This window comes from Notechis scutatus, chromosome Z, assembly GCF_049901735.1.
Source record: "Notechis scutatus isolate UNSWTSFEM ecotype Mainland chromosome Z, rNotScu1.2, whole genome shotgun sequence".
Classification (NCBI taxonomy): domain Eukaryota; kingdom Metazoa; phylum Chordata; class Lepidosauria; order Squamata; family Elapidae; genus Notechis; species Notechis scutatus.
In genome coordinates, this window is record NC_142025.1 from 130,455,225 (window position 1) to 130,474,765 (window position 19,541).

The window sequence follows — 19,541 nt, forward strand, 5'->3', positions numbered from 1 at the left end:
ATGAGCAAATAAAATAAAGAAATAAAATAAATAAAGGAAGCCAGGAAATAAACATGATTTTTATTGAAACGTTCCAATAATACCTTTCTTTGAAGTCTGGCAATTGATAATGTGGGAATGTAATTCAGTATAAAAAATAACAACACACTCTAACAGGTTTAATAGTTCAATAGAGCTTAGCATTTCTTGATTATAACATTCAAGAAAATTCTCACATACAAATCATGGATTCATGTGTTTTACAGTGTATTTTCATACATACACTTGTTGCTTTTAAATTCACTTTTTATTCATTAGATATTGCTATTTTCAGCAAGATTCAGTAAATCTCAAAATTGCTAGAAGAATTAAATAGATAATATAATATGTTAAAGTAACTGAGAAAGTTTGATATTCTATTTTCCAAGTTATTGGAAGGGAAATTTAACAACATCCATTTTGAAGAAAACCTCTTAATCTGTTCAAATTCAGAAGTTGAGATCCCATTCAGGTGTTATCCTGAGTTAGATCTGTAATTTATATGGATCTTGCCTCTCGCTGCCTGATGTTTCAATGTCTTTAATCACAGTTATTACTACTATGAGATAAGGCTAATATTTTTGCTACAAAATTCATGAAGTTATGTACTATTGCAATTTTAATTAGAAGACAATGGCTTTAAATAACTTTTAATTGCATATGTGTATATTGCTCCCATCACATAATTAATCCTTGCATATAAATCCTTTTCCCCTCACTTCACAATTCTCTTTAAAACTTAGAAAATATTGTCAACAGTTTTTATAAGATTTATTTTTCTATTTTTTTCCTGTGTGGAAATAGACTTTGATGCAACATGAGAAAAAAGTTTCAAATCTTATATATTATGTTTTATCCCTCTTCTTCCTCTTCTTTCTTTTCATTGTTGTCTCCTTCTCACTAGCTTATCACTTTATGTTTTCCTGTAAAAATCTTTTTCTCTATAATAACCTTCAATAGCTTTTATAGTAGCTTCATTGCACTTACCTATTTCTCACAAAAGTCATTTGTAATATACTATACTTATAAGGTAACTATGTTTCACAACTTTATTTATGATTGAAACACAACAAAATGAATGCACTGTCCTAACCACAGAAATATATCTAAGGTCACAGCTTAGAGAAGTTATACCATAATGAGGGGAGGGGGTCAATTTTGTTTCTTTATCAGTTATTCCTTTCTGTTTAAATCAGGCCTCAGAACAATAATGTAGTATTTGGGGGGAAAGGTACAACCCAGTAATCCAGCTGCAGAAACCAAAATGGAGAAGATCTCCACAGCCACCATGTACTTTCCCTTGGTGCTTAGAAAGGTGGGAACAAATAATATCCAGACACTGCAAAAGACTAACATGCTAAAGGTGATAAACTTAGTCTCATTAAAGCTTCCTAGCAAGGAAGGATGCTGTAAAGCTAATAGCAGTCAGAAAACCCATGAAACCAAGGACTAGGTAAAACATTGTGGTTGAACCATCACTGCATTCCAGGACAATTTCTTCAGGCATGGAGTGCATATCAGAATCTGGGAATGGGGGAGATATAGCCCTCAAGACTATACAAATGGTGATCTGCACCAGGGAGCAAGATAGGACAATAGAGATAGCAAGGTTTTTGTCCACCCATCTCCTCATTTTGGAGCCTGGCTTGGTGGCCATGAAGGCAAGAACAACAATGGTTGTTTTCCCTAATATACAAGAAATGGCTATGGAGAAGATGATGGAACTGGGAATGGCTAGTCTAGTGAAGAGAAGTACCAGGGGAGACATGATAGTAGTTTTCCAATATTTGAGGGGCTGCCACAAAGATGAAGGGGTCAAGCTATTTTCTAAAGCACCTGTAGGCCAGGCAAGGAACAATGGATGGAAACTGAACAAGGAGAAATGTAACCGGAAATAAGGAGAAACTTTCTGACAGTGAGAACAATCAACCAATGGAACAGCTTGCCCTCAGAAGTTGTGGGAGCGCCATCACTGGAGGCTTTCAGAAAGAGATTGGACTGCCATTTGTCAGAAATGGTGTAGGGTCTCCTGTTTGGGCTGGGGGTTGGACTAGATGACCTACAAGGTTCCTTCCAACTCTGATTATCTGTTATCTGTTATTTCCCAAAGCTCCAGAAATAATGGATGGAAACTAATCAAAGAGAGAAGCAACCTGGAATTAAGGAGAAACTTCCTAACCATGAGGACAACCAGTGAAACAGCTTGCCTTCAGAAGTTGTGGATGCCTCATCACTGGAGGTTTTTAGGAAGAGACTGGAGAGACATTTGTTTTGAATAATATAGGGTCTTCCACTTGAGCAGGGGGTTGGACTTCAAGACCTCCAAGATTCATTCTAGCTCTATTCTGATTGACTGATCAATAGTCAGGAGTCCAGGAAAAATCTCCATTTAGAGACTCTCACACCCTCAAACAGATGGTCATCTAACCCAGGTTACGATTGCAGTAGAAAAACTAAACAGCAAGTCAGCCCTCCTAATATTTACCCTCATAACTTTTCATATCATCCAGTTTCTCATAGTTATAGTCCTTGGATCACAATCAAATGACCACCACATTTGTGTTTGACATAAACATCACCTGGATAGGTTTGATCCAGTTGAGAGCAAGGGATGGATACGACATCATCTATCTCTAGTCTATAACATAGTCCTTTCAACAGTTCTAAGAAAGCTCCACACCCATTTGCACTAGTCAGTTGACCCTGACAACACAGGTAAACCTCCAGGTGGCCTCAACAACTGTCTAAAAGAATGCAAATGACCAGCTGTCCGCAAGGAGTATAAATTCTTCCATTCCCCATCATCCAGTTAGAGCTGAAGAAGCTTCTTGGATGAGAAGCAAAACTTATTCAAAGAAAAGCAAAACTTATTCAAAGAAAAACCAAAAAGTCCAGTTGTCTCTTGAAAAAAGCACCTTTGTGACAACCATGACCTGGATGCCTGAGAATCTCCATAGACATTTTATCCAGCCCTTCCCTCTTGGCCCTAAGAACAACACAATGAAAACCATTTCTGAAAATGTCAATAAAAATGTATGGACTTCTTGTAAGCACCACAATCAAGATTGAGTCAATCAACTATAACAATAGTATTGTCCATACATTTTGTAAAACAGATTAATTTTACTGTATTTCCAGGACTTTTTCCTGGAGAAGAGTAATGAACTCTTGATCATCTAAGACTCTAAAAAGAAAAAAAAACAGCTATGTTCAATCAAAAAGTTTCATTATCTGTCAGAAATAGTTTTGATTGAATATGCCTGTTTTCTCATTTTGGAAGCCTACTACAAGTGCAAAATTCTATGAGTTCTATGTCATTCCATTTATACAAATGCAAAGCTGGAAAGATTGTTCTTTTTCTTTTTAATATTATTTATTTGAGTATTTATTTCCCTTGGTATTTATTTCCCTTGGTTTTCTCTATTTTTGATTGTGATCTTTTTTACCAATTGCTGCCAATTGCTGCTACACAGAAAGCTGTGTTTTCCTGAACTCTAGGGAGTTACAAACAGCACAGTGAATAGAAATTCAAACCAGACTGATGTTACTATGTTACTAAACATATTCAACTGATGTCTTTGTTACTAAACATATTCAAATATGAGGCATGAAGAGCAAAGCTGTGTGCGTCTATGTTTCCTATTTTCCCTTCTTTCAGATCATCCAAGAGAAAAAGCCAGAATGTTAAATTACTCTATATTCAGAAGCCATATCAATTCTCATTTGGGCAAAGCACATCTGAGATTTGCTCTGTTGCTCTTCAGACTGTGGCTGTTAATATGGTTTCCTCGAGTTATGTGCCATGATGCTAAATGCACCATCAATAACCCTAGTATTAAATATAAATCTTATCATTCAGGTGATCTCATCATTGGTGGCATTATTTCATTGATTTACATGATATCTAACCTGATCACCTTCAAAATAAATTCATCTGAAGAGTTACTTGATGATCCTTTGTATGTAAATATTTTTCTTAATTATACCAGCTCTGAAATGTGGCTGATTAAAAGGTCAATTTATTTTGAGAAGGCATAAATGATTGTAAGTCATCTTTCACTTCCTTTCAGGATGTTGCCCATGTTAGTAGTGAATTTAACTTGTTTACATGTTCGATGTCATAATCAGGGGCTCTGTAACATAATAAGAATTGAAATTTGATATTTAAGGACAGTTCACAGACAATGTCTCATGAAAGCAAGCTCCTAGGTAACAGATACTTTTTAGATGTAGGGACTTTTTATAGAAGATATCAACACCACCTCCTGTATGGATTTCATGATCTGATCGGTAGACATGATAATCTCTTACTGTGGTAATGGAGTCAGGGAGAGATGCATTGAGCCATGTTTCACAGACAAATATGATGTCCAATTTAGCCGTATTTAGTGCGAGGAGGAATTCAGGTATTTTATTTACAAGGTTTCTTGCATTGAGTAGCCAGTTTAAGGCCAGTTGTAGTTGGAATGGAGATAGTTAGGGGTGTGCGTGCCTAGTTTTCAATGATGGTGGATTGGATGAGGTAGGGTTGGATGTGGAGTTGTGGGTTGTGTGCCTTGCTTTGGATGCAATCAGCATGGTAGTCAATGTACAGGTCCTTCTCTCCATTTTCTAGATGTTTTTTGAGTTTTTTTGTGCGGAGTTCACAGAAGCAGATTCTTTGCAGAATGGATAAGTCTGGTCTTGAGTGAAGTTTTTTATGGGTGGGATTGGTTATGAATGAATATACATTTGCTGGACTCATTTTTGCAAGCAACTCTACAAAATCTTGGGGCCACAGAGCTGTCATTGTATTTGAACTCAGGGCCATTTCTGGTTATTTCAATGATATCTTCATGTTTGTTGTATTTGAGTTGCTTATGATATTGCAAACTTTGGTGATGTCATCTGATTGGATGGTGTCTTCAAGACCAAATAAGGTGGCATTTGGATGTTTCTGATTATATTCCATGATGTTTCTGATGCGTAAGGGGATATCATTTGTGAAATTATTTGATGGGATAGTAATTATTTCTGGCTGTGGCTTCATGGTTATTTTTGGTTGTCATTGTGATTGTAGTTGAGGTAGTAGTTGTGGTAGTGGTTGTTGAGTTGGGATTTGATTTTGAGCTGATAGGTATTTACTTATCTGTGCTGTATTTTTTTGAACAGAAATTAGGCTTGCTTGTATAGTTGTTTCAAAACGTGTTGCTAAGTGTTCTATTGAGTGAATGACTGATTCTATGCTTTCAACTCTGTCAGGCAGGGTACTTAGTTTGTTTAGCTTAGGCAAACATGATGGACATAGACAAGGGAATGTATCTGATTTTTTTAGGAGATCAGCGAAGCTTTTGTTTAAGTTTAGACAGGCAAGGTGGGCTCTATTGTCTCATAGGTGGCATTTGATGTTATTTTCGCTTTCATTTATGGTTTCAAGACATCTTAAACATGTGCACGAGTCTAGGAGGTTCTTGGTAGAGATATTATTCTTTTGTTGTTGTTTGGTAGTGGAAGGTTTGGAGTTTTCGGCTGGCATGGTCAATGACAATAATATACCAAACAATTACAATAGCTAATTAATGTGATACTTAATGAATGTTGGTAATTAATAAATGTTAATTGATAAGTTAGAGAACAAATCAAAAATAAGGTTACTTATTACTAAAAATCAATCAATCAATCAACTAGATAATCAATGATAATTAAATCTCTATCAATTCAATTAATCAGTAAATTGGTGGTTATTTAACAATTAATTATTATACTATTAGATAATAAAGCATTTTAGACAAAGCATTATCTATCAATATTTGGTCTTGTGATAATGAAATACTGGAGGTTGTGAAGTATTGGAAGTTTTTAGTGAAAAGTTCCTTTGTTTTTCCTTAAAGCCAAGTTGTGAAAAGTTCCTTTGTTTTTCCTTAAAGCCAAGTTGTTTGGTTTTTGTTTTGTTTTGTTTTTAAAGAGGAAGCGTTGCTGCTTGTTAGATTCAAATGGAGACGATTTGAATGAACTCTCCAATCATCTACTTGAGAGTTTGGAATGGATGAGATTTGGGTGGGGGTTTAGTGGAGGTTGTCCAATCAGCTGAGTAGGGATTTAAATGCAGGCTGAGTAATCAGCTGGGTGATTTATTGCTTTGATGGCTGCTGTTATCTGATCCATTGGGTGAGACATGCTGTAAAAGCTGAAAGAGGTTGTTACAGGATGATTAAAAACACACTGAATTATTGAAACAGAGTAAAACACGCTGAATTGCTGACACCGTTCAGGGAATCCTGTTTGGGGAACCACAGCTTGTTCCATTCTCAGCTGACTTGGTTCAAGACTCCACCCAAAGAATCTTAGGACTGGAAGTCTCCTTAAAGCCATGCGGTTTCTTTTGTTTTAATGGCTACTGTCAGCTGTTCATCCGATATTGAGGGGGTGAACGATAAGATATCAACTCACTTGTGTAGCTTCAGTGAAGTTTTTATTTATCTCTCACACCACAACAACAGGTAACAGTGATCAAATTATGTTTAAAGTCAGCTCTGGGTTTCATTGCAACCCAGAGCTGTATTTATACATGTTATACTTTGGATAACAACATAATTACTATAACCACCTTCTGACTGCCTTCGCTGCCTAACATCCAGCATCCTTAAATTAAAGAAACATGGTAACTGCACCTTTCCCCTGCTCAATGAGTCCATGTACCCCCATTTGCCTTGTACTATTATTACAACACCACCCCCTTGACAATCAACCATGAATCATTATTATTGCACCACTCCTTGTCAGGAAGTTGATGTCAGTCACTTGAAGAATATTCATCCTAACGTCAATGTGGTAACACAATCAATGTAAGGCAAGTAAAAGACTATGGTTGTATCACATCCTGGCTGTCTCAGCTCCAGTCCATTCTTTATTGGAGTCATGACAGGGCGGCCCCCTCTACCAAGATTCTGCCTAAAATACAAGAACACATTAGACAAAGGGATAATGGTGTATAGAGGTTATACAACGGCCCCTGGCTTATCGGGATGGTGGTTGTAGACTTTTTTCCTCAGTCTATCTGCACACATATCTGATTCATTCACCCAGGATGCCTCTGATTTGGGATACCCTTTCCATCATACTAGGTATTGAATAGTATGTCTTCGTATTCTATAATCTAGTATTCTATCTATTTCAAATTGTTCTGGTTCTCCACGTACTGGTTTCATAGGGATCTTGTCATTTCTAGTGACACTTGTTTTAAGTAAATTTGTATGACAAACGGGATGAATCCGCCCTAGCCATGATGGTAATTTGAGTTTAACTGTCACGGGGTTGATTACTCTTACTATATCAAAAGGGCCTAAATATTTCGGGCCCAGTTTCCAGCTGTTCAGTTTTAATTTAATATATTTGGGAGAAAGATACACTTTATCTCACACCTGTAAGGGTTTAATATCCTGTCTTTTTTTTTTGAATTTTATATTCTCTGGAAGCTTTTTTTAACACTTTTTGTACATTATTCCACCATCCTTGTATTTTTTTCTGCCCATTCTTTAACACCAGGTGGGTCTTCTTCTTGACAGATGAATTCCAAACTTGGGCTGAATTCCATGCCATGTACTGGATAAAATGTACTGTACCCAGTACTGCTATGCAGTGTGTTATTGTAAGCAATTTCAGTGAACGATAATAAATCTACCCATTCTCTTTGTTGATGTGAGATATATGATCTTAAATATCGTTCGTCCATGGCATTCGCTCTTTCTGTGGCTCCATTTGTACTCAGGTGGTATGCCGAGCTGAGTCCCTGAGAAGACCCCATCAAAACTAGGAATGCCCTCCAAAAACGCGCTGTGAACTGCACCCCCCTGTCAGATATTATTCTTCTGGGCACCCGTGTAATCTATACACTTGTGTCACAAATATGTCTGCCAATCATCCTGCTGATGGTAGGCCTTTACAGGGGACAAAGTGCGCTTGTTTTGAAAATAAGTCAATATTACAGTGTATCCCTTGCTGCTTGGCAATTCAACAATAAAATCCATGTCTATATCCTGCCATGGACGTGTTGGCTCTGATACTGTTTGCAATAGTCCCATTGGTTTGCCTACTCTAGGCTTAGATGTTGCGCATACATGGCATGTCTTTACATAGTGTTCAACATCAACCCTCATTTTGGGCCACCAAAACTGACGGCGGGTTAGATGTAATGTCTTTAAAAATCTGAAATGTCCTGCTTGTTGTACATCATGACAATTTGTAAGTATTTTGTCCCTACATTTGGTTGGCACATATACTTTATTTCCTCTCCAAATTATGCCATCTTTAAATGAATACAAATGGGAATTTTTTTTCAGCCAATCATCCTCTGCAGTAGCATTTCGTATTGTGTCATAGCTTGTTTCCTTTAAATGAGTCACTTGACCAACATTTTTGGATGAGTTATCAACAATTAGGAGTTGAATAATAATATCTCTTGTTGATTGATATTGGGGCAACCAGGACAAGGCACCCACCATGAAATTCTGTCCTTTTGGTACATACTTTAATTTGAAATTAAATCGATTAAAGTACAGGGCCCACCTGACCTTCTTAGGAGACAATCATCTTGGTTTTTGTAATGCTTCAAAATTTCGGTGATCTGTCCACACTTCAAAAACTTCCTGTGCCCCTTCCAGGAAATGCCTCCAAGTACTTAGTGCCCATTTTACAGTGAAGGCCTCCTTCTCCCATATCGCCAGCCTCTCTCTGTAGTAGTAAACTTCCGTGATGTATATGCACATGGCTGTAGTGCTCCAGTTTTGTTCTCTTGTAACAGGACAGCCCCTATGGCCACATCACTCACATCATCCTGCATGATGTACCTCTTCGTTGGATTAGGATGCCATAAAATGGGTGCTTGAGAGAATAACGATTTCAATGTTTCAAAAGCTTGTTGACATTGTTCTGACATTTAACTGGTTGGCTTGGCCTTGGTTTTTCTATTTGTTTCTTTGTTTTTAGCAATTTGGTTAATGGTAGTGCAATGTGGGCAAATTTAGGTATAAATTGTCAATAAAAGTTTGCAAAGCCCAAAAAACTTTGTACCTGTTTTCTTGTTTGGGGGATTTTCCATTCCATTACAGCTTTTACTTTCATTGGATCCATCTCCAATCCTGCATTAGAGATTCGGTATCCCAGGTAGTCTAGTTTCATACAATGGAACTCATACTGAAATACTTTTATATATAATTTGACATTTAATAATTTAGTTAATACACTCCTCACCAATTGGATATGTTCTTCCATAGTTTTTGTATAAATAAGTATATCAACCAAATATACTCGCACTCCATGGTATAAATGTTCTTGTAGTACACCATTAACAAGTTGCATGAATACCGTGGGAGGCCCTTGTAGTCCAAAAGGCATTACTCAAAATTGATAGCTTCCGAGGGGACAATTGAATGTTGTCTTCCATTCATCTTCAGGTCTTACTCTCACCCAATAATATGCCTCGCACAAGTCTAATTTAGTAAAGAAACATCCAGTTGATAAGGTAGCCAACAACTCACTGATTAATGGTAATGGGTACAGGTTATTGATGCAGACCGCATTAAGTCCTCTAAACTCAACACACAAAAATAGGCCACCATCTTTTTTTTCTCGGAATAGTACAGGGGCAGCAATGTGTGATCGTCCGGCTTTAATGAATCCCCAAGCAAAATTCTTGTCTAGAAACTTCTGCATTTCTCTCATTTCTTTCGGTGTCATTGCATACATCTGGGGTTTGGGCAATTTTGCCCCTGGAATCAGTTCGATAGCATAGTCTGTTGGGCAGTGCAGTGGTAGAATCTCACACTTTGTCTCACTAAATACTTCCGCCAAATCCTGATATACTGATGGAAAAGAGGAACTACTATGTTCATCTAGCAAACTAATGGGCTCCACCCTTAAACTCTGTTGTTGTACTTCTGGTTCTTGCTGTGGTGGTTCTGGTCCTATAGTAAGCCTCAACCATCTAAAACTGCCTTCCCACCAAATGGTGGGTTTCCAACGATCCAACCATACTAAACCTAAAATAATTGCCTCTTGCATTTCCAATACCACAATGAATCTTAATCGTTCCCAATGGGTTTCAATTTCTAATCGAATAGGAACAGTCATCATCATAGCCGGTACTCCCCCAAACAATGACCCATCAACCTGCTCGAACTTTATGGGAGTAGGAAGAGGTTCTAATGGCACATGCAGTTCATCCACCACACATTGACTAATCAGACATCTGGTACATCCGGTATCTATCAATGCTCCATATCGGCCTCTAAGCCCTACTTTATCTAATACTATGGGTATTATAAATGGCCTAACAGGAGAGCTTACCATGGTGTCTTCTTGGCTGTCATCACCACTGTCATACAGTCCTGACACAACTCTCGGCTGCCGCTGTTCACTATATTGCTTCATCTCTCGTGTGACTGGAGCTATTGATAGTTCTTGTTGTGTGACACCCTGTGATTTTTCATGACTACTAACTCCCCTGCCACTATATCCAATTTGTGAAACATTTCAGGAAGGACCCTCGCTGTTTGCTTCATACGTCCTGTATCTATCGTAGGACATTCAAATGCCCTATGTCCCAATATATTACAACAAAAACACCTAAGATTTAAACAACCCCTGATATTGTTGGCCACAATTCCTTGCACACCCCTTCCTATTCCCACATTAGTCCCAACCGGACCAGTTCTTCGTGGACCTTCAGATTTCTCTCTAAATTCCTTCAACCCAACGTCTAGTTCAACAACAGTTTTATACCAGTCTGTTATTTGTTGGGGCACACCCCTGTAGAGACAAGCCTGTCATAATCCTCTATCTAAACCGGCCCTGAATTCCCTAATCAATAGACGTTCTGGCCAAGTTCTCAGTTTCTGAATCAATCATCTGAACTCCCTGACATATTCAATAGCTGGACTTCCATTCTGTTTTAATGTCATTATTGCTTCCTCAGTCTGGTGTACTCTAGACTTATCCTCAAATTGATTATGAAGTGAATCCAAGAATAACCCTACATTAATCAATTCTGTAGAATGGGCACTAATGCAACTCTGCCATGCAGTCTGCTGCGTCTCCAGTTAACACTCCAGTAATTGCTACTATCACTGACCATTGGGAGGGGTAATATGTTGCATATAATTCCAAATGATTTACTACTTGGCTGAGAAATAAAGCTATATGATTGGGATTTCCATCAAAAGAAGTTTGCAGTGGGTGTGGACCCCATACCATGCGCTGTTCCCAACAGCCAGTCCTTCTGGGGAATCCCCAAGACTCTTCCTGCAGTTCACATCGAGGTAAAGACTCCGAACATTCGGTCAGGTACAGCTAGTTGGTTTAGTTTAGTAAGAAGAATATCTGGAATGATGATATTGAATGTTGAGCTGAAATCTACAAAGAGAACCCTTCATAGGTCTTTGGAGATTCAAGATTTGCAGGACAGTGGTCACCAACTGGTAGGCTGCAGCCCACTGCTGGGCCACAAGAAAATTTTGTTGGGATGCAGATAAGCTTCTCACTCCCAGAGCACTCCCTCCAAAGCAATTAATCCAGGCTGCACAGAAACACAAGGCTGTGCCACCCACATGGCCCACCAGAACCCTCCCCGCCCACTCACTCCTTAACCGGCAAACTTGCTTGCTAAATTGCTATTTTTCCAACCATCAGCTGTGAGATTTAGATTAGCTAGGAAGCAGAAAATGGTTGGATTTCTTGCTTTCTAGCTAGTCTTTAGATCTTCATCTCTGCTTTTAAGCACAGCCAAACCTCCCTTAGGACTGAAGGTTCTATTATTAAGTGCAGACTCATGGCAAGCAAATTTTATGTGACAGACTGAGCTAGCTGATGGCAGATAGATAGATCACTGAATGATTATGTGAGCAACTCAATCTGCCTGCCTGCTTTGATTGATTTTGGGTAAAAATTGCTCATTTTTATATAAAAAATTCAATATTTACATACATGGTAATTTTATGAGTTTGCTTGCAAGCAAACTTTATGTGACAGACTGAGCTATCTGATGGCAGATAGGTAGATATCTGAATTAATCTGTGATACTGTGTGCAACTCAATCTGCCTGCCTCCATGTCTGATTTTGGGTAAAAGTTGCTCTTTTTTTATAAAAAATTCAATATTTATATAAATATTTATAATATTTACATACAAACCATTCCCAGCCAATCACATGACCACCAAGCCACACCCACAAATTAGGCCACTCCCATATAACTGGTTAGTGGTCCCTGGGATTTAAAATCATGAGTTTGGTGGTATCTGAGGTCCAAAAGTTTGGTGACCCCTGTTGTAGGATGTAGTGCAGAGTCATAATAACAGCATCATCTGTCAATCTATTTTCTCAGTAGGCAAATTGCAAGGAGTCTAACAGCAGGTCCGTGATGGTTTTCAGGTGGGTGAGCACTAGCCTTTCAAAGGGCTTCATAATTACAGATTTTAGAGCAATTGGTCTGTAGTCAATCAGTTCCCTGATGGAAGGTTTCTTCGGCATTGGGATAATAGTAGAGCATTTGAAGAAAGAAGGAACATAGCACATCTCTAGTGATTTATTAAAGATGCGGGTGAAGATGGGGACAGTTGGTTTGCACAAGCTTTTAAGCAAGAAGGAGTTATCTTGTCTGGGCTTGTGCTTTTCCTGGCTTTTGTCTGTGAAATAGACTTTGCACCTCATTCTCTGTAATTACCAAGGTGGTGGGCCCAATGGGATGGGGTAGGTTGTAGGAGGCTTGGCTGTTGTTGGTGTGTCTGAGATGGGGATTGTGGAGATGGGTTGCAGTAGTTTTCTCTAAAACCTAAGCATTCAGGCTGATGCAGAGCACATCAACTGGTTTGCCTGAATATTGTTCCCAGGGGGGTGGAGTGTATTGACTTTTTTATATGGAGTCTTATCGTTGGAAGACATCCAACATCAACATGAGTTAGGCAGCAATATGAATCTTTGATAAATAATTTACTATGTAAAATCAGAGTGATAACTATGCTTCTCTTCTTACCCAATTTAGTTATCAAACTTTCCTGGTCTACATTCTTTCATATAGGTTCAATACCAAATTCCTAGTCTGGAAATTCTAGGCACTGAAATAGGCTTCATCTGAAAGTTGGGAAAGACTGTGCAAACTCTGAATTCTAATGTGTTTGACATTTCCTCTTCTAGATTCAGATGACTGTTTCTCATGTCCTGAAGAAAACTATCCTAACAAGGCCCAGATGCTTTGCATTAAAAAAAATATAACTTTCTTGTCTTATAAAGAACCCTTGGGAATCACCTTGACAAGTGTAGCTTTCTTCTTTTCTTTGATCTCAACCATAATACTGGGGATCTTCATTAAACAGCGGGACACTCCTATTGTCAAAGCTAACAACAGGAACCTGACCTATAGTCTTCTAGTTGTTCTCCTCCTCTCCTTCCTTTGTACTTTGCTTTTTGTTGGACAACCTGACCAAGTAACATGTCTCATAAGACAAATTGCTTTTGGCATCATCTTCTCTATAGCAATTTCTTGTGTATTGGGGAAGACAACCATAGTGGTCCTTGCTTTCATGGCCACAAAACCAGGCTCCAGAATCAGAAAATGGGTGGGAAAAAGGCTGGCCAACACTATTGTCCTGTCTTGCTCTTTGGTGCAAGTAACTATTTGTAGTTTGTGGCTGGCAATATCTCCCCCATTCCCAGATTCAGACATGCACACCATGCCTGAAGAAATTGTCCTGGAATGTAATGAAGGCTCGGCTATCATGTTTTACATTGTCTTTAGCTTTATGGGGTTCTTGGCAACCATCAGCTTCACAGTGGCCTTCCTAGCCAGAAATTACCTGATAGCTTTAATGAAGCCAAATTTATCACTTTCAGCGTGTTTCTCTTTTGTAGTGTTTGGTTGTTGTTTGTTCCCACCTATCTGAGCACCAAGGGAAAGTACATGGTGGCTGTGGAGATCTTCTCCATTTTGGCTTCTGCAGCTGGATTACTTGGCTTCATCTTTTTCCCCAAATGCTATATTATTGTTATGAGGCCTGATTTGAACAGAAAGGAAAAGCTAATAAAGAAAGAAAACTGAATTCCTGTTTTATTTATTTCTTTAGTAAACTTCTCTCTCTAGTTCAAATATTATTCTGCTTTCAGTTTGGTAAAATTAGTTCAGAATCAATCCTTCTTCTCAAAATAACCATGAATAACATAAGCACTCCATAAAGAAAGACAACTCATTCTTTATTTCAGAGGTAGAATAGTTTGTTTTGAAAAGGCAGAAAGGGTTACATATATTATCCTTGAGTTACTTGTAATATTATGCCAAATATTCAGTGTCCAAAATGTTATGTAGAAAAGATTGATTTTCAGAAAAATCTGATTTCTAGTCAGAACAACAACACACATGTTAATATTTTGGTGGAATTCTGAAAGGTGGAATTGGAATAATTAGACTGTCTTAGCACCACAACAAATAGAAAAGATAGAAATTTGCACCAGTCCACATAAAAAGCCCTAGAGCATGGCTAAGAATATTGGGAAAAGATAAGGAAGAATGAGTGATATTATGAAATAATAAATTGAATCCAACCATGGATTTTTATAGGAACAATATAAATACAACAACATAAAACTGAAACTTTTAGAGCATCTGCTAGTTGGTCTGTGTTATGATATGTACAGAATAACCCTTGAGTAACAAGGATATTCACATGAAAACGTTTATGAGAGTAGTTATGAATAATTATTCAGCCACACACAGCCATACGCTGAATTGAGTTAAAGTTTACTTTAAGAAATAGCACAGTCCAATAAACGATCCAGGTCATATACCTTTTATAGTCCAAAGAATATCCAATTACAAAATCTTCTTACCGCTTGCCTTTGTCATTTCCAGTAAACAAAAATATCAAAGTATAAGCACAGCATAAATATAACAGAGAATCTTAGATAGCAACAGAATGTCAGATAGACAGAATGTCAGAGAGAGCAAGCCATGATCTCTATGGCAATTCACAACACAACCAACCAATTAGAATATAGTACAAATCAACACAGTGACTTTGTCTTAATGCTACAAACTTACATTGTTAGTTTATACATTGCCAACCCAAATAATTGGTGGACAGATTCCTAACATTCTCCTCTTTGGGTTTATCAATATATAATACATTACATCTTTAAACCATAATTCTCACAACACTCTTTATGCTTAATTGCACCTTGAGCTTTCTTGAAATGATCTGCAATATTATGTTCAGTCATGCAGTATTCTAACTGAATTAATTTATTTTGAACACACTGTCTAACGTTCAAATATCTCAAATCACTATGTTTAGACCTTGTTTTAACAGCTAAATTAGTAGCCATATTAACTGCAGATTGCTTGTCTTCATAAACAATAAACGGATTATGTACAGTAATTCCAATATCCTTCAACAATTGTTTATAATATATCAATTCTGTACACATCAATGATAAACATGAGAATTCTGTTCCCATAGTGGATAAACTAATATGTTGTTGCCTAATAGACTTCCATCCTATTAAAGCATTACCCAACATTATCACTACACCTGATGTTGACTTACAAGTCATTATATCAGTAGCAAAACTTGCATCAGCATATGCAGTTAGCACTAATTCATTACTTGGTTCTAAATATAATGAATAATTGATTGTGTGTTTTAAAAATCCAATTATTCACTTAGCTGCTTGCCAATGTCTTTCATTTGGTTCAGCATTATACCTGGCCAATTGGTTTACACTGTAAGATATATCTGGTCTAGACCAATTACTCCAGGGGTGGGCAAACTACGGCCCGCGGGCCACATCCGGCCCGTTGGTCTGTCTAATCTGGCCCGCCCCTGAAAAAAAATCGCTGGGCGTGGCGTATTGCCCTGTGCCACATGGCCCCCAAAGCAGCAAAACAGCATGGAGCGCTCTCGGGGTAGGAAAGAAAAGAAGAACTTTGCAAAGGCCTCGGCTGGGAGTTTGAAATCACCTTCGAGTGCAACCTCTCCGAAGGTGAGTCCCCGCCGATCCCCTTTTTTTCCGGGCTTCAGGCTTAAACTTTGCAAAGGCAAAGTTTGCAGGTGGGAGCATCATCCTGCCGAGGAGCGGGAAGGGTTCCGCCCGGCGGGCGGGCGGGCTGCTTGGAGGAGGCAACCTGGCAGCACTCTGGGCTTCCCCTCCGCCATGCGGCTCCGGGCCAGGCGCGAGCGCCCACGAGGAAAAAGGAAGCCACAAGTTGCTGGGAAGTTGCTCGGGTTTCCGGGGCTTCCAGGCTTAAAATTTGCAAAGGCAAAGTTTGCAGGTGGGAGCATCTTCCTGTCGAGGAGCGGGAAGGGTTCCGCCTGGCAGGGGGGCGGGTTGCTTGGAGGAGGCGACCCGGCGGTGCTCCGGGCTTCCCCTCCGCCGTGCGGCTCAGGGCCAGGCATGAGCGCCCACGAGTAAAAAGGAAGCCGCAAGTTGCTGGGAAGTTGCTCCAGTGCTGGGAGCAGGCTTCTAAAGTGCCGCCCGAGCAGGACCGCCGAGCCGGGAAATGGGGCACCAAGGCAGGGCAAAGCTCCACCAGCAGTGGCCTAGCTTTAGATGGGCTTGGATGCCCCTGAGCACAGTTTGCTGTTTGTTCTCTCCTGGGACTCGCAATTGGAAAGCATGGAAAGTAGTTGCAGGAGCAGCCACGGTGTTACTTTGCTTCCGGAAGCTGCTCTTTTGGAAGAGTGCTTCGGTGATCGGACCTTGCCAGCTCGGGAGCAATTCCAGTTTTCGCTAACCTCGGTAGCGAAATAAAATCACCGAGTCAGTTCAAGCCTTGCAAACTGAGACTTAACTGGCGGGCAAAGAGCTCCTTTCCTTGCCTTCTCTCTTCCCCGTCGAACGGAGGAAATGGTGTTGGAGAATTGCTTGCTGTAATTCGAAATTGAAACTTCAATTACCCTCCCCATCCAACTAATTTTCAGTAAGTGCCACTGACTTCAGCATTTGGTTGTAAGAGCTTGATTTGATCGAAGCTAAGTATTAGGGTTTTTTGTTTTCAAGTTCAAAGAGATGGTGGTTTGGAAGACCAAAATTTTGAACGTTTTATTTAAAAGTCTTTTTTCTCCAATGTAGATTTGGAATGGAAAATCATTTATGTGGGCTCAGCAGAAAGTGAGGAATTCGATCAAGTTTTAGATTCAGTATTAGTAGACCACGAAGCGCCTCTTTCCGGCGCGCCTCGCCTCGCTTCACGCCTGCCTCTCCTCCTTCTCCTTGCTGGCTCGTTCTCTCTCGTTCCCCAAGCGGCGCCCCTTGCACAAAGGTGACCTGGGAACCTGGGATTGGATCTGTAGTATAGTGGGGGTTAATATTCTTTAGGAGGGGTTTCACCCACTAAGCCCCCCCAAAAATGTCGGCTCACATTAAAAAAAGGAAAGTTGATTCTGAATGCTGTGTTTTCAACAAGACATGGACTGCTAAATATTTATTTACAGAAGTCAAAGGCAAAGCCGTTTGCTTAGTTTGTGGTACAGTTGTCGCTGTGTTGAAAGATTATAATCTGAATCGCCACTATGTGACCAAACATGAGGATAAATATAGGAACTTGTCTGACCAAGAGCGAGCAAAGGAGTCGGAGATTTTGCTATCCAAGCTGCAAACTCAACGAACACTTTTTACAAAACTTAGCACATCCAGAGATACAGATACCAAAGCAAGTTATGTCATATCTCATAAAATAGCTAAACAAAGTAAACCGTTTTCTGACGGAGAGTTTATTAAAGAGTGTTTGGTGGACTCTGCTGAGCTAATATGTCCAGAGAAAAAGGGTGCATTTGAGAACATCCCTCTGTCCCGGCGTACTGTGACGAGAAGGGTTGGGGACATTGCAGGAAATTTGGAGTTTCAGCTGAAGAACAGAGCGGTTACATTTTCCTTTTTTACCCTGGCTCTGGATGAAAGCTGCGATGTACGAGACACTGCCCAGCTACTCATCTTCTTACGTGGGATCACTGCAGACTTCAAAATAACAGAGGAACTAGCAGCCATGCAGTCAATAAAAGAGACAACAACAGGGAGTGATTTCCTAACGGAAGTAAATGCATGTTTAGACAAGTTGGGACTGAAATGGGACAAACTTGTAGGTGTGACAACAGATAGTTGTCCAAATCTGATGGGGAGAAATGTTGGACTTTTGAAGAGAATGCAGGATAAAGTTACCGAAATTAACCCTGAGCAGAAATTGTCATTTTTGCATTGTATTATACATCAGGAAGTGTTGTGTAGGTCAGTATTAAAAATGAACCATGTTGTTGATGTTGTAACTAAAACCGTTAACTTCATCAGAGCAAGAGCACTGAATCACAGACAGTTTGTTGCACTATTGGAGGAAAATGAGTCTGAACATCGTGACATCAGCTACCACGCAAATGTCAGGTGGCTGAGCCTGGGAAAAGTCCTGAAAGTTTTCTGGGACCTAAGAGAGGAGATCTGGCAGTTCTGTGAGAACAAGGGAAATGACATCCCTCAGCTTTCAGATGCAGACTGGCTGGCTTAGTTTTGCTGTAGATGTGACTTCTTGGATGAATGACCTGAATGTCAAACAGCAATGCAAGGGCCTTTTTGTGCATGAAATGTACAGCGCAGTGAAGGCTTTCATGAGAAAGTTGCAGCTTCTCTCAAGCCAAATGGGGAATAATATTCTTACTCACATGCCAACACTGAAGGAAGCCAAACCATCAGCTGATCACCTCCACAGGTACTCATCCATGTTAGAAGCACTGCATGCTGAGTTTTCAAGGCGATTTCAAGACTTCAAAACACTTGAGAGTGAAATGGACATGGTTTCTTCTCCCTTCATCTGCAATGTGGATAATGCACGCAGTGATGTTCAGATGGAACTCATTGACTTGCAGTCTGACACACTTCTGGCAGTGCACTTTAGGTCTGTCCCACTGCTTGAGTTTTACTCATCACTCAAAGAGGAGAACTTTCCACACATGAGGAGACATGCTCTGAAAATTCTAGTCCTCTTTGGATCTACCTACATATGTGAACAGACATTCTCAGTGATGAAGTTCAACAAATCCAGACACAGATCCTCTATCACTGATGACCACATCTCAGCTGTCCTTCGCATAGTCACCTCAGATATTCCGCCAGATTTCAGTGCACTTGTTCAAGCCCAAGACAGACTGGATTTGTCCCACTGAACAGGTAAATGATTCTTATATATAATTTGCTGCATTTTATAATGGGCCCTTTATAATGGCCTTTTATAAAATTGGTTCGGCCCTCGAACGCAGATCTGATTTTCCATGTGGCCCCCGACAGAAATTAATTGCCCACCCCTGATTTATAGAGTGAAATTGTTGAAATTCTAAATGCATTCCACTTTCATTTATTTACAGAATCAACCTCTTTTATTGTGCAATGATAATTGCTCCATGGTTTACAGCAAGATCAAAATAGAAGGGAAGCCATTTTGCTGTTACAAATGCCTTCATTGCCCTGAAGGGAAAATTTCCAACCAGATAGGTAACAGATACCATGCAAGATGTTTTGT

The 19,541-nt window shown here is 39.5% G+C and overlaps 1 protein-coding gene and 1 pseudogene across 1 annotated transcript in view; one reads left to right on the forward strand and one right to left on the reverse strand.

Moving 5' to 3' along the window:
- LOC148129279 (vomeronasal type-2 receptor 26-like) overlaps positions 1–10,425 on the reverse strand; it is a 50,816-nt gene extending 40,391 nt beyond the window's left edge. Inside the window, exons 1-2 of the mRNA XM_087947265.1 lie at positions 9,534–10,425; positions 9,067–9,164 (exon numbers count right to left, since the gene is read on the reverse strand). Coding sequence (XP_087803391.1) covers positions 9,067–9,164; positions 9,534–10,425 — 990 coding nt within the window. The remainder of the gene's footprint in view (positions 1–9,066; positions 9,165–9,533) is intronic.
- Positions 10,426–13,187: 2,762 nt separating this feature from the next.
- Positions 13,188–14,500, forward strand: LOC148129280 (vomeronasal type-2 receptor 26-like; annotated as a pseudogene).
- The last annotated feature ends 5,041 nt before the right edge of the window (positions 14,501–19,541 follow it).